Source organism: Adiantum capillus-veneris, chromosome 23, assembly GCF_014529385.1.
Source record: "Adiantum capillus-veneris isolate H3 chromosome 23, ASM1452938v2, whole genome shotgun sequence".
Classification (NCBI taxonomy): Eukaryota; Viridiplantae; Streptophyta; class Polypodiopsida; order Polypodiales; family Pteridaceae; genus Adiantum; species Adiantum capillus-veneris.
The window spans coordinates 136,036,776-136,053,084 of NC_140953.1; the positions used below are offsets into that span (position 1 = coordinate 136,036,776).

Sequence of the window (16,309 nt, forward strand, 5' to 3'; positions counted from 1 at the left end):
AGAGTGAATTGTTGTCTACTAGGTCAAAAAACGGTAGAGAGAGAGAGAGAGAGAGAGAGAGAGAGAGAGAGAGAGAGAGAGAGAGAAAGAGAAAGCATCTAAGTAGATTCTCATGCAGGTTTCAATTTTCAAAATGGTAGACACATACTTATGTGTTTGTGTTGTGGGTACATGGAAGCATATGCGCACACCTAGTTCTATTTCCACTATTGGGCAATGGCAACGTTAGTGGGGATGTCACATGGTATTCTTGAACGTTATGCACGCCTTAGAGTTGATTGTTGAAGACTACCATGAATTTATACCTTTCACGCTACTCTAAGGATGAAGCTGAGCTTATCCTGGATTAGTCTTAGTATATCTTTTAGTTTTATAGTAACATCATGAAGTTTCTTGTCCAAGTTACGGCTTATTGATATTGTGCTATTTCTTTCTTGCTTCAACAGTGTGTGTGCCTTATCAACTACCTTATGTTTGTTTTGATTTTTCTTGTTTAATGTTTGTTTTAGTGCAAGGATTCACTGTGACTAAGTGCTAGGATTCATTGTGGCTAAGTGCTCTCAAGATTTATGCAAAAAATATAGTACATAAATGTTTGTATTAATTTATATGTGTGGACCTTCAAATATTGTCTAGACTCAAACGGCTTCCCTTGTTGCTTTGGTATTGTTGAAGTTGTGTGTGATGTGGGTACATGGGAGCATATATGCATACCTAGTTCTATAGCCACTATTAGGTAGTGACGATGTCAGTGGGGACGTTGTGTATTGAGTTAATACTATGCATAATAGAGTTACATTGTCTTTTGGATTACTACTATTGTATAGAGAAGATTGTAAAGTTTTTTTTCAAGGTGATGGAAAGTTGATATTGAATTAATCCATTCTTTATTCAGTGGTGTAAAGACCCTGTGAAGTACCTCATTTTGTTTTGATTTGTCCTATTTGATGCTTCTTGTAGTGCTAGATGTCATTGTGCTTGAGTCACTCTCTAGAGTTACAACAAAAACTTCATATGGTTCTAAGCTTCTTGTATTGGCTTTTTTTTTTTTGATACAAACCATGGCTACGCAAAAAAAAAACTATAAATCTTTTATTTTATTTTTATACAGACCATGACTATGCAAAAAAACCAAGATGACATTACCAAATAGAATTCCTCAAGTATTTATGATGATTTAGAAGAGCCTCAGAAAAAGAAAACCAAAATAGGTAACTTTGCTCTATAAAAATAGCTAACACGGAAAAGAAATTGTACATTTTAATCTTTTATTGGATCTTGTGTAACAGAGATAGAAGACCAAGAGAGTTTGCTTATATAGCTAATCTATGATAGCAAAGCCCTTGATAATTATGATCTCTACTACAAAATGTTTAATACTCCTCTGGATGATATTATCCTTTCATTCAACTTTCCTAGAGGATCAAGCTTTAGATTATGACCGATTGGTGAAGGCTAGAGAAATAACCTACCTTGGAGAAGTATATGTACATGCAATAGATTTTATAAAAGATTTCCATCCGCAACTTCGAGACTAAACAAAAAATATGCCGCAATTCCAGAGACTAGCAAACTCATTCTCTTTCGTTGTCCAAAGTGTAAGCATAAATGTCGACTCCTTAAGAGAAATGAGGGATTCTTAGTGTACTTGTTTTTTATTCGAGATGATGAAGGGGAGTTAGAGGAGGAAGAGACTAATAGTCCTATCATTGAAGAGAGTAATGAAGATGTTGAATTTGAAGAAGAGCTTGATATGTTATCAGAAGAACAAGAATCTTAAAATCTTGAACTTGCAATAGTTAGATCAAATACCAAGGTCTATGAAAGCCTTAGTAAGCATGTGGAACACTTACCTGTACCTCTTCTGCCGACCTTTTCTCTCAATGAATGTGAGTGTGTCCTATTGATCGATGTTCAAAGAGCTTTCAATCTCAGAGAATATGAAGTACTTGCTATTCTTGCTCAAAGATGGAATTTTAATGTGGGTACTGAATGATGATCCAATGAAATATATAGAATTTGTGGAGCAAGAACCTACATTACAACTAATTGAAACATGTTTTGACTCAAGAATAGCTCTTAGAATATGTTTTGATAAGGCTTTGGAATATTTTGAACCTACTGAAGAAGAGTTACTCTTAGCAAAACAAACTATTAAGGACCCTCACTTTCCAAATGAAAAAGACAACGATGCAGGGTCAAGTACATTCCAAGATACTGTTCCAATTGTAGAAGAGCCACTGAACCATGAGAAGATTGAGGGGTCCATCAACATTTGGAAAGAAAAACAACTAATACATGATGAAAATATCATTGTAAGTATTTTTCACCTATTTTGTTGCTTTTTTCAAAGCTATTTGTCCTATCTTAATTTTATTTTTGTTTTGAAGGTACAAGCACACAAGGATGACTTTTTGAAGAGACCAGGAGGATCAAGGACACCTGACCTTAGTAGAGATGTAGCTTTCAAGTTTTATATAGGAAAAATAGCGAGTCCATATCTTTTTATGTTCCATTCAAAGTATTATGTGGATGCATACATATCAATCTTTGCTTGGAAGACATTGTCAAGATATTTGGGTGGCTATAAAGTTCCTGCAAATAGCAACGAAGTCATTCTTCTTGAAAGGAATACTACAATCAATATTTTTGGGTATGCTCATGGTCTCCAAGGATCCTTAGCTGGACATTATCTAACATATACAGGATATGCACTTTCCATTGGAGAAAAAGATCCAAGAAGGTTGACACCGGGTGGTAGAAGACATTTGCTACGACATTGTGAGTTTGAAAGATTTCAAGACCAACAAAATACATCAAAGGATGCTTTGGAAGAAGATGGAGACGTGAAAATACTTAAAAAGCTTATGTAGAAACCAATAAATAAAAGTATATAGCGCATGGATATGCTTACTCTTTATTTTTCTATTAGTTGATCATTAAGAGACCAAACTTTGCAATCTTTGGTTCTAGTGGACCTCCATGAATCTAACTTCTGTTGCGTGCTAGAATTCTTCCAACGTTGGCGTCTTTGAATTTGTTGAGATATTTTTGATTGCCTTTGCTTGTATTATTTCTTTTAATACCTTGTTTCTTTGTTTCTGAATAAAAATCCTTCTGTAAAACCAATAGAAAATCTCTTCATAGGCTCTAGTGGTTCCACCATCATGTTGTATATGGAAAAAGTAAGCTCCTCGTGCTTGATAATGTGAGTTTTCCATTCCTTGTGTGCTCCATATTGCAAGACATCCATTTGTTGTTGCAAACCATGGAATATGATTGTATAAAATATTTTGTAAATGAGTAGTACATCAGATTAAGACACAAAAATTGCATCAATGTTTATGGCAGGCATGTAGTTTATGGGTTTATATCAAAATAAAATAAAAATAAAAAACATACCATGTAACGTGTTATGTTCTGAGATGACCAAGCCTCTTGCATGCTCTTGCCAAAAGCTTGGAGTGCAAGCCTCAAGTTGTCCTCTTGAGTCCATGTTTTCTTGTCAAATATACAAAAAAATTCATCCAAATATATCCATACCTCTGCTTTACAATTCCTAGCTTCACCTGTGTCAGCATGATCTTTAACTGCATTATGTAACATCTTCCACATGTTAAATCTAATTGTGGAGGTTGAAACCTTATCATGGTTTGATAGGAATCTCGTGCTTTAACACCACCAATTGATGGTTTTGTTGGAACTTCATGTGATGATGTTGATCTCTTAGAGCATTTTATGATTTTGACATGACCTCCATGAAGTCCTATGCGAGAAAGTACTTCTTCAATTTTTTGAATGCCTTCTTTTGACGCCTTTTCAGGTTTAAGCTTCCATGCAAATTGGATATGCAAGTAAATTACTTTCTCCACAATTCTACACAATGCATGTAATGTACAAATATGTCCATGTGATAGTGGAATATTCAAAACAGGTTTCAAGTTTGGATCTTGAAGATCCCTTGTAGGTTTCAGTAATTGGCTTCGATGATTTAAATAATCTGCTAATTGCATACATTATAAACAAAGAGCACCTTTCGTGATGTTATACATGCATTTTAATGTATTGAGATCACCTACCATGTGCCATTCATCAGAAAAACTACCAACATCCTTCACATGCAAAAGTTCTCCTTCGGTTTGTTTTTGAATAATTGTTGGTATTTGGGTTTGATGAAATGCCCAATATAAAATATCATGATCTTCTTTGTCAACCTGCAATAATCATTATTCATGGTCACTTAGGCCTCAAATGTGTGATACAAAAAGAAAATTTGGAAGTAATCTAAGCCATAATTAAGAGAAAATGTATTCAATATTTCACCTCAAATAGTCCAAGCCACCATATATGATTTTCTGACTGCACACTGAAATCTCTCTCTTTCTCATCGTTCGGGCTACCATTTGTATTTCTAGAAAACAGTTTTGTAAGTGCTCGCTTTATGAGTGTGATTGTCATTCGCTCAGTCTTTTTGTGCTTCAACCTTTCACATTCGTCAAGCTTGATTACAAAAATAAGTTTTCTTCCAGCTTCCTCCGGAGTTATTTGATAGAAATGGAACATTTTCTGCTGAAGATTCTCCAAATCAAAAAATATATTGTTGAACTTGTTGAAGTGCACCACTCTCTTGTTTGCAAAAAAGTCTCCTGCATTGTGTAGGGGAGGACCCAAAAAATCTGCAACTTTTAAGTTGAGCATTCTTCTTGACTTTTTTATTCTAGCAGGGATAGGTAATTTAGATGAAGAGATTTTCTTATCTTTGAGTATACTTTTCACCTCTTTAAAAATCTGTGTGTAACCCATTCTACTTATATCACTATCATCAATGACCTTTTGAACGTTTGAAGTACTCACATGTGCTTCATTAATGAACTCATGGATAACATTTTGTTTTACCTTCTTGAATTTGGAAGATTCAATAAGCTCTTGAGCAATAGATGGTGAGATCAAAGATGAATATGATTTATTTTCCATGACAAGATCAATATTCTCTTTTCCTGGATGCATCATAGCTCTACAAAGTTTAAAAAAACAAAGAAACTTTTCATACATTTTATTCAAGATTGCAAAAGAAATAATGCAAGAGAATTATAACTTACTTTATGGCTTGAATTCTTCTTTTAAGTCCACCACTCCCTACTTTCAACGTTTCGATATTTGAAATTGTTCGACATCTTTGTTTGAAGCCCAGAGGAGTATTCTTAATACGCGATTTTTTCAAATCTCTTTCTAAATCAGATATAGTCTCAGTCAAGGAATTGACTTTTTGATTGTTCAAGAGATGATTTTGATTCAAAATAGCATTTCCTTTTGTCAACCTCTGATTCAAAGCAATTACTTGCTTTGATGTCTTCAACAAATGGCAACAATAGTCATAAAGACCCTTTGCTCCATCTCTAGCAAATTGTAAAAGAGATGTAGGATTTCTAAAATTAGGAGTTGAAAATGTGCAAGGATCTAATGGATATATACTCCCATCACACCATAAATCTAAATTTTGATCACCCAAACATCTCAAATGGTGTTTTTGATCAGATGTTAGATTATGGGCTTTATTTCTTTTTTGTAAAGGCTCGTATTCTTCATCTATTTCAATATGAGGATTGTACTTATGTTTGCGTTGAGAAGTAGATGAAACACACTGAGTAAAGTTCTCTGTTGTAAGAATAAAGAAGGAAGATGAGGTTTGGCAACCAAATAGCTATAAAAGCTTATGTTTAACTTTTTACTTGCCACCATTTTTATCTTTTGCCACATAAAATTTGTTTTTATCGCCATGAAGCATGAAGCAATCATGACAAGATATAGATCATTATTAGTTTTGCACAAACTCTCACAAAGATACACGTCTTGAGATATATTTTGATTTACAAATGTTTCTTTACCTGATTCCATTTTTTATCGAAATCTTTCTCTATTAAAAAAATTCATTTAAAGTGTTTAGTTGAGCTTAATATTCTTAGAGGGCCCAAAAGAGACCTCAAAAATCCCCTAATGCACTTTGACTCAACTAGTTTTTCAACCTAAGTATTGACATTCTCTTAGACCGTCCAAGTCAATACTTAACTTTTCCAACCCAAGTACCGACTTATCCTTAAACCGCTCAAGTCTCACCTGTTATTTTTCTTTTCTCTCACTCATGTCTGCAATTGTTTTGGCCTCAAGACCAAGAGAACCAGCAACATGAACCAGCCCTTGCTTACTATCTCCACTTGCTCCTCTTGTAACCATTTCATTGACTTGATTGTTGATGCGGCATGATCATGTTGCAATATTCACCAAATAAAAACTCTTCTCGTTACCTTCCTTGTTAATGTGGCACACTCACATTGTAGTATGCACCAAAAGCCTCTTAGATAATCATGGCAAACATCATAATCACACTATAGGTGAACATCATAATGAAAATACTCCATTTGAGCTAATTTTCTAAAAAGGGAAATACTCCATGTGAATTACTCTTGAAAAGGAAAAATATTATGGAATCATAATGTTTAAATGCCACCTCACCAACCCCTAAGGAGGTCTTGTCCTCCAAAAGGCTCCAAATATGAAACTCATAAAGTTTAGAAAAGGTTTTTTTTTTGGAAAATTTCAGGTGCACATGCTTTTGAAGGAGTAAGAAGGAAAGAAGATTACACTTCAGGTTTCAAAGTGAAAACTCATAGCATAAGGTTTTCTCTAGTTTGAGATGCAGCCTTTTAGCGTTCTGGCTTTGCATCATATAGCCTACGAGGCCACTGATCAGTAGGCGGCTCATGGTGCCGCTTCAGCACGGCGGGGTGCATGTAGGGATTGCAGGAAGGGGTTGGGTTGTGTGCCTCTTTGGGGTGAGGGACCGGGTTGTTGTGTCTCCTCCTCCTGCACCCTTCCCTGACTGGTCCTCATTTTTGGAACTTGGGAGGCATTGCTGCACCTACCTCCTCCTAGGAGGAGAATCGACGGCTAGCTCGTTTGTGCTCCACCCCTCCTTTTGGGTGGCAGATGAAGGGAGACCTTGCGACATCGAGGGCGATCTCAATCAGTTGGAGCGTAGCCCCCTAGGGTGGCTTGTTGATGCATTGACAGATGGTGGATCTATGACTTGCTTCACATCCTGTTCTCTTGCATATCTGGCAACCACTTTGGCAATGGCATTGGTGGTCATCAGCAGGTGATGGAGTTAACGACTTTCTATTCATTTCAGGTGGCTCCCATATTAAGCGACGTATAGTTCTTGTAATTCGTTGCAGTCGATTGGTTTCTTGGGAATTCTTATGCCTTGGCTCCGGTTGTTGGAGCATATTGGCTATTTTGTAATTCTTTTTGGAATTCAATCTACGGTTTCCTTTTTTGGTCGAACGTCTCTTTTCTTGAGGAAACATACTTAGAATAAAAAAATCAATATTTTCTCTTTTTCAAAAAGTCAACACTTAGAAGATTTCCATTAGGAGGGGGGGAGAGAGAGAGAGAGAGAGAGTTTTTGCAATAGAGAGAGCTTGAACCTTCCTTTTTGTCACTGAAGCCATGAAGCTCACCGATAAATTTCATGACACCCCCCTCTCCCATATTAATGTCTTGTGCTTTGTCATAGGCCTTTTCTATCTCTTGTCATATGCATTTGTGTGTGTGTGTGTGTGTGTGTGTGTGTGTGTGTGTGTGTGTGTGTGTGTGTGTGTGTGTGTGAGAGAGAGTGAGAGAGAGAGAGAGAGAGCCATGCATAGGTCCACGTAAAGAACTTGTGTAGCCATCACTCTATGGATATACATGGATGTGTTGCTCTCTGGACACAAAATCAATGAAGCTTAGAAAATATTTATCAACTCTTCGAAATTTGAGAAAAAGTATTGTGTGTGAGTCATGGCATGTGGAGTGCCTCCATGCATTGAGAGAGAGAGAGAGAGAGAGAGAGAGAGAGAGAGAGAGAGAGAGAGAGAGAGAACATAAGAAGAAGAATAAGAACTTAAGAATCTTTGTAGATTCTCCTCTCCTTTTATTCTTATGATCTTCATTTTCCAAGAGATATGACTTGTATACCATTAATCATACACCTTGTCTATGTAATCAGTGACTTCGAGAAAAAGCATTTTCAATCAAGTTTAGAAATAAAATTCTATTTTTCATTAGCCAAATAGGGTACCTAACACAAAGGCCTTTGCCCTTTGGGCCTATCAAACAGCGAGCTCGAACTTGGCAAAGAAATTGTGTTGAAATTGACACGATAAAAATTCAATTTATTGCAACTACACAAATATATATTTTCACACGCACACACACACACACACACTTGGTCACCTCAGTTAGCTATGAACTCTTCAGTCGAGCTATTGATGTAGCAAATGGTTATTTTGTCTTGTGGGTAATTACCATGAGTCAATACCTGGTAATTCTTTGTGGTTTACTAGTAGGATATTTTCCACAACTACTCATTTACCCTATATTTGATAATCACTCTTGTGCCTATGTAGCACTATCTTTTTGACCCACAGACATGTCACTTTCATATGTGGCTTACTTTTGGCCTATCTTATATTTTGAAACTTCAGTTTAAAACTTGTAAACTACAATACTAATTTGAACCTGACCCTGTTCTTTGAAAGACCTCCCTTTGGAGGCTTTAAAATTGTAGCTCTCCTCTGGGGCCAAACCCCTTCCTGCACTATCTTAGCTTAAGTAATGTCTTGGGGTTGGTATGCTCTGGGTTGTACTCACCATTAAACACTCTTGTGTGGCCTAGCTTATACTACTGGCTACTCGTGTCTCAATTTTTTCTTTTTTGACTTAACCCTATCCTCTAAACTACCTTCCACTTGGTGCTTATATATTGTAGATCTAAACCCCCTTGAATATAGCTACAATTCATATCTTCCTCCCTTTACCCTTTGGGTGCCTATAACTGTAAATTAATATTTCCCCTTCTGGCATAACCTATCCCTAGTTTTCCCACTAAATTTAGTAGAGGAGTTACTTTTGTCTTCAAATATTCTCTATGAACCTTGAAATTCAACCCTTAATCATAGCTACATTTTTTTCTAGGTGCCTTGAACTATAAAGTAATTTCACTCCTTCTGGAATAACCTATTCTTAGCTTGAACACTTAAACTAATGGAGGGGCTACTTTTTCTCTTCCTTGTACTCTCTGGGAGCCTTGAAACTTAACCCCTCTCCTAACCCTAGGGTAAACGCTCAATGAATTTTTCATCCTCTTGAGCATTATTAGCACTTGTGGGAATTAGCCCTGAAACTAACTATTGATGGGGTATGTCTCTAGTGAAAATACTCCCTTAAACTGATTAAGCCAGGCGTATTCTGGTACATTAATTTAACTCTTGAACTTTATCTTGTAAAATTATTAAGGTGTATTGCATAGATTGCATTGATTAGTTGATACATGTTGGCTATTAGCATACAGTTTTATTGACTCTAGATTGGAAATTTCTACCTTAGATGTTGGTTTTTCTTGGCCTTAATTTTTGCCTAAACTAATGGGTAGTGGTTGGCATACCTTTTGGTTAACATTGAGAGTAGACCTCACTAATGGGGTTGATTGGGGATAAAGATGGCATATGTGATCTTAGGTTTTACAACTATATAATTCTTATGGGATAATACAGAATGTGTAGCTCAATGCTTAACATGTTGATAGGGTCCTTAATCCATAAGATCTCTGTGCCTTTATGATGCTTGCTTACATAACATTTCAACCCTGAGGATATCACTCAGATAACATGTTGATAGCTAAAATCCATTAATTATAACTAAGATCTATAAGAATTGGTGATGGTTTCTATTGCTTAGGGCTACTGGATGCTTTTTTGTATTGATTGTGAATCTCCGCATTTGTATAATCTAATGTTTCATGGATTATGAGACTCAATAATCATACGGTATGGATTAGTTGAAAATTTCAGGTAAAGTTTTTGGTATATACTCTCTATATACTAATCACCCACCAGGCATGGTTGGTTTACAAAACATCTTGTGGATATTAGCTCGTTGAGGATCTTGCTTATGACACATGTGTAAAATCTTAGATCTATTTGTTGATTACAAAAACCACTTAAATTGTAAGTGGTTTAGCAAGAAGGCTACTTCAAAATAATGCCATTTGCTGGTTCAAAATACTTGACTTATTTGGGGGTGTTAGGCTTTCCTACTTGGTAATGTTTTGATGTTAAACATGTTTAATTGTTCACTTTTATCCCTTTTAGGTTATAAAGGGGCCGGGGTGTTTCATCTCAAACCTAGCTTACCAATGGCGCTTACTTTGATGACTGTTGGTTCATAACTTGCCTAAATGCCTAGTTGATAATACCTTTTACCTAGCTTGTACTGATGATATTGACTAGGAATGATTTATCATTGTAACTCCTGAACTATATTTCATACGACCAGCTAGTTGCATTGCATAGATGTGATTAAACCATTTTTTGACCTTAGATTTCATTGGAAACAAGAACATTTTAAAGCCTAAAGTGGTTTGACAAAAAGGCTTCATAGGATAAAAATGGGTAAAACACTTGGATCATAAGGGGTGATGGTCTTCTGATATGAACTTAATCTAATTAATATGTATAATCTGCGATAACTACTTACTTTTACAACCTATTATAAATATTTCACTTTGATCCGAAGGGGTGATGGCCTTCTAATCACAAGCCTAAAATGAATTTTAAAATAAGTAACACACTTTACACTTGATAAGGAGGGGTAATGGCCTCTTGATCTCATTGTGACAGCTTCATAACATTTTTGCTGAGAATGGATACTTGTTGTATTTAACTCTTCATGGATAGTAGGTATAAGTTAAAAAAGGTTTTAAGTAGGGCATGGATAACAACTGATAGGATTTGTTGACACCTGTGAAACGTATTCAAGGCTAACGAATCGGTTGTCTTGTTTATATGGATGCAAGTGAAGACTCTATCTTTACTTAGGATCTTTTTGGCTTGATTATTGTCTATCACTGTCAAACCTAGCCTCTGTCACCTTAGAATCAATCGGTTTTGACTATCTTATGTACAAAACACTAGAATGGTACCTCATTCTCACTATCATGTACAAAAATGAATCAAAGACCGAGTCAATTTTGTGCTAATTCTTGTCATTTGTCTGAAGCAAGTTGTCTTTTGAACTGTTATGTTCTTTTGCGTATAAGTTTAATTCTAAAAACAACAACAACACACACATACACACACACACACACAGACACACACACCAAAGAAACATGTGTAAAGAAAAGAACACATAAATTTTGTTTTGTTTTTTTTATTATGGAAAAAAGTTGGTGCGACCTCATTTTGAGTTCATGACGGCAAGAAAGAGAGAGGGGGGTGATTGCACACTTGCAAGCAACCCCCTAGCTCTCTCCCCTCTCCCTCCAAACTCTCTTGCTTCTACTTTCCCTCTCCCAAGCACACAAGCAACACATGCACATACATATACACGTGTGTATATGCACATACATATACACACGTGTAGAAGTACATCCGCACATACATTGCCATGTACACACACCGTACTCTCTCTCTCTCTCTCTCTCTCTCTCTCTCTCTCTCTCTCTCTCTCTCTCTCTCTCTCTCTCTCTCGCACACACACACACACACAAAGAAATGTGTGCAAAGAAAAGAAATGCATGGAATTTTTTTTTATTTGTTGATCATGTTTTATTTTTTGCTAATTTGTGTGCTAAGTAATTTTGTTTTGTTATTTGAGTTTTGTTTTGTAAATTATATTTTGTTTAGGGAACTTTGTAACTAAGGTTCTGTTAATCATGCTTTCTTAATTAGAATTCTTGTTAAATCTAGTTAATTTAATTGATTACGATAATCAATTTGATTTATGTTTCACAAAATAGTTAATTTAGGGGTAATCTAAGATTTGATTAGGATTAAGGGTTAGTTAAGGAGTTGTAAGAGGTGTAAGATAAAGAGATGGTGACAAGATTGCACACAAAGAACATATTAAACAAGGAGATAGATGAATCACATAACTATTGGCCTAATTTAGCTTCCAAGTGCACGACACACTCAACATCTTGGCCATTTGATATTAGTCCAGTGCCAAAATTTAGAGGTCCCTATTTTTACATAGAATTGCATGGCCAACCATAGGAGATGACTCTCACTTATTGAAAACTATCTTTAGCCTATATAGCAATGAACCAATACACATAGCTTTAATGAGCAAACATAAAATATTAATGAACGTTAAATGACTACAGCTTATTGATTGAACTAAAGTAATCAACTCTTCAACCTTCCTCTCTACTTCCAAATTTCTAGCCTACACAAACATCAAACTCATAGTTAACCACTAAACTATCGAAAGAACAATAGAGTAATTGACCATTACAAATCCCAAGTATCCCCTTCACATGCTCAACCACACGCAACATGGAAGTTGCATAGGGTGGACAATAGCACCTTCTCTTTTATCATGTTGTAGTTATGTGTTGGTCTATTTGAAGCCAAACCATTTGGAAGCTGGTGGATCTGAGAATGGCAAGAATGTATGAGTTGGGTATTGAACCTTTTTTATGGCTTTTACTGTCCCATTGGTGTGGTTTGAAGAAATTCATTTCCGTATGTGCCATGTTGATGGATTGTGTAAGCATCCAAGTTTTCCCCTGCAATACTAAATGCTTTATTTTCTATGTATTCATCTACTCCATTATTCATGGTTTATACTAATGTTGGTGTTGACTACCCACCCTCTGCACAATAATTACATGTTTGTGATACATCGTATGCTCTCCATGTGGGAGATTATATGATCTTCTATATAAGAGTCTTGTTATGGAGTTAAGGTTTCAGATTTCAAGGAGTAACAATATAGCATAAACACCAAAGAATCCTTTCAAATTACAAAAGACATTAGAAACTATTTAATGAAAAGGTGGTATAATTTCCATTCATAGTATAGAATAGACTTTATACATAAGTACAAGAGAAACAAGAGCTTGAATACATATAAATATGCCATCATCAAGCCAAGGAACTTTGAAAACCATAGTTGAGAAGGTAACCCTCACCTGCACCCATGGAAACAACACAAATTTCAATTAGCGTTGGCACCGTATGTAGGTGATGCATGGGTATCCCACATGTTATAGTTGTCACCCAACTAAAATGCCTTCAAAGATAAATAATAAGAAATGTGAAGCTACACATATATTCAAAGATGGTTTCATTTATGGGGGGGGGAAACATTTGCAACCCCTTTAGCTTTGCAATTTATGAGGCAATTTAGCCTTGAAATTTGCCACATATACCTATTTCTTGACTTTACAGAGTTTTGCATTAATTGCCGTTATTTTTCAAGGTCAGTGAATGTGCTCATACGTGCATCAATCTATACTTTGGAGTCACCTGTAACATAAAAAGATGTTAGTAAAGTAAGTCCTACACCTCCCTAGACGGAGTCAAAACCATATGTAAGGTAGTAAGTAGGAGTGAAAATCCCCTAAAAACATACAACATAGAAAAGGGATATTCCATAGTTCCACATTTGCTCCAAAAGCTAGGAATGTGAGTCGCCATGGCCCATAACTTTGATGCAATAAGCAGCCATTTATAGCCTCATGAGCAGCCCATTTACAACCGTATCTACCATAATCCACAACCTTACATAACCATTATTTTAACCATATTTGGCCACAATAATTCATAACCATGTTCACAAACAACCATTAATAACCATACTCGGCCACATTGAGCAATTTTCAAAGGATCTATATACATAACACTAAAGCGGTGTAGACCGTATCTGAGCAAGAATGGTAAGCTCGATACCAAACCCAGAAGCAAACATCAGTAGAATAACCAATGTGGCCACAATCAAACATAACCCAATACACAACCAACCATTCTTGGCTAAGTGAGCAAATTTGCCAAAGCTCTATATCCACAACACTAAAACGGCATAGACCATATCCTAGCGGTAATGGTAAGCTCGATAACAAACTTAGAGGACATCATCAGTATCATACCATCCATGGCATCCTTAATAGGGAATACCATGCCATATGTTTACCCCCCACAAATGGGTCAACCCTATCATATAGGGTCATTCACCCTATCAATTTTGCCCAAGATCCATATACACAACAGCATGTACCATATTTGAACAAGAGTGGTAAGCATGATAACAAATCAAGAGGTACATCAATCGTAGTATAACCTCCACGGTAGCGTTATAAAAAATAACAGGCCGCTTGCCTTACACCCCAGAAGTAGGGTAACCCCACTCTGTAGGGTTATTCACCAGAATTTTAAGAAGAACTTCTATCATTACCCCCTTTTCTTTTTATAACGACTTTCAATGTCACAAAAAGAAGATACAACCTTTCAATGTTTCTTGACATGCCTATGACAGACCGTATATATGCATTGACAGATATCCCTAAACTCGAAAGGAAATTATAAACAAAAGCCGCAGACACCAAAAGGGTGCTCATACACATGCTTTTAAAAACAATTCCTAACACGCAAGGTGAGTAAAAAAGACCAGTGTCGTAAGTATAAAACGGTTCAGCAGAAGTTGCCTTTTATGTACCTCTATCAGTATATGCATTACCATACCAACAAGTGAATCACAACCCATCAAACAGTTCGGACAGCAGTCCATTTCAAAGCGATAAATCACTTGAGATTGAGTCGGACTAGCCAGCTCCACAATAGCCTACTCATCCTTGCCCGTTGCCATAGATCTGACACTTAACACTACCCCTTTGTAGGTAAAACTCTCACAATCCTAATGTACGGACAACTACTCACAAGTACTCACACACACCACCAATGCTAAGTGAGCATGTAAAGCTCACCTTTTTATAAGGTTTGGAGCAGGTGGCCACCTTCGTTCACAACCGTATGGCGGGCCCGTCTTCAAGAGGGGGATGGTGCAGCAGAACGGCCATGTACAAAGAGAGAGAGAGAGAGAGAGAGAGAGAGAGAGAACTTAGAGCGCTAAATCATAGACCCGCCAGGAGGGAGCCAACTTGTTATTAAGCAGTAGAAGACAGCATTTATAGAGCCGGGTAACCCACCCATAACCCTTTTAACAACAAAGGGTTAGGTACCATTAAAGGAACCACCTTTAAAAAATTTACCTAGTGAATTCAAGCCGGTTATTCATCAAAGGTATCCCAGGCCAACAGTCCCACCAAAATATACCAAGGAAATAGCAACATGCTATAACAAGCCATGTGTGTGTGTGTGTGTTCACGCGTGCGTGCGTGTGTGTGTGTATGTGTGTGTGTGTGAAAGAGAGAGAGATGTGTGTGTGTGTGTGTGTGTGTTATCTCTCTCTCTCTCTCTCTCTCTCTCTCTCTCTCTCTCTCTCTCTCACACACACACACACACACACACACACACACACACACACACGCACGTGAGAGAGAGAGAGAGAGATAACACACACACACACACATCTAGAAGTATGAGTAATTTTGGATTATCTCATATCTTTAACCTCTCTATACCTATTTTATTTTCTACAAAGCTTCATAAAAGGGTGGGATAATGCCTTAGCAGAATTGGGATACACCATGAGACTCCCGTCACCTCTTGTGATCATCTAGCGGATGCTCTTGTGCATTTGAGAAGTTAAATTCCATAAGGCTATTATTGAGCATGATTTGGAATAAGTATTAAAAGATGAGGGCTCAAAGTTTCTAACATTCACCCAATTTTTCCCTTGTGGTTTGATCATGCCTTGTGGTTTGATCATGCCTTGTGGTTGTTGATGCAAAAAAAATTCCCTATTTTTTCATGCACGAACATTGAAGAAATCTATGTTTCTTTTTCAATGCTGAATTTCAATAAAGGGTTTTACTATATATGTAGTAGTGATATGTGTGAACACACTCACGATCGTTGGGGCACTTTTTCTCTCACTAGGATGTTTTTTCCCCGGTGCACTATATATATGCCCATCACTCTAGGTCTAACTTATTTTTCTATTTGCACACTAAGCAATACACTCTCTCTTGTGTGCCTTGAGCTTCTTCATCTTCTCAAAGATGTGTGTGCATCTTTGCAACCCTAATTCCAACAATTGGTATCAGAGCAAGTTTCGTCCTCGTGAGCAGTATCACCAGCAACCCCTCCTCACTTTCTACAATTGGGTGAGTTTTGTTGAGGATCAGCAGCTTAAAATTTTGATTTGGATTCATTTCGGCCTTCATTTCCACTACAAGTAGTAAGTACTATGCAAGCAATTTTGTCATTTTCTATAAAATAACTATTAGTGTAAGTTTTTGCATAACATGTTTCTTATAGTCCTCTTTGGGTTGTGCTATATAGCACATGTTAGTCGTACTTTGTTTTTC

The 16,309-nt window shown here is 36.6% G+C and overlaps 1 protein-coding gene and 1 pseudogene across 1 annotated transcript; one reads left to right on the forward strand and one right to left on the reverse strand.

Annotated features, from left to right (window-relative positions):
- Positions 1-1,267: 1,267 nt before the first annotated feature.
- Positions 1,268-2,873, forward strand: LOC147428653 (uncharacterized; annotated as a pseudogene).
- Positions 2,874-2,988: 115 nt separating this feature from the next.
- Positions 2,989-5,010, reverse strand: LOC147428654 (uncharacterized). Its single transcript, XM_086496880.1, has 4 exons — positions 4,324-5,010; positions 4,034-4,214; positions 3,403-3,590; positions 2,989-3,117 (listed from the first exon to the last, which is right to left on the reverse strand). The coding sequence occupies exons 1-4, from the start codon at positions 5,008-5,010 to the stop codon at positions 2,989-2,991; spliced, it is 1,185 nt and encodes a 394-aa protein (XP_086353006.1).
- Positions 5,011-16,309: the final 11,299 nt, after the last annotated feature.

What these genes read in the sequence shown, in the direction of transcription:
- LOC147428654 (XM_086496880.1), bottom strand. Translation starts at nt 5,010, where the DNA reads ATGATGCATCCAGGAAAAGAGAATATTGATCTTGTCATGGAAAATAAA. An exon ending in GGTGGCTTGGACTATTTGAG is followed by an intron (nt 4,215 to 4,323) that starts GTGAAATATTGA and finishes TGATTATTGCAG; the next exon opens with GTTGACAAAGAAGATCATGA. An exon ending in AGAACATAACACGTTACATG is followed by an intron (nt 3,118 to 3,402) that starts GTATGTTTTTTA and finishes TTGGTTTTACAG; the next exon opens with AAGGATTTTTATTCAGAAAC.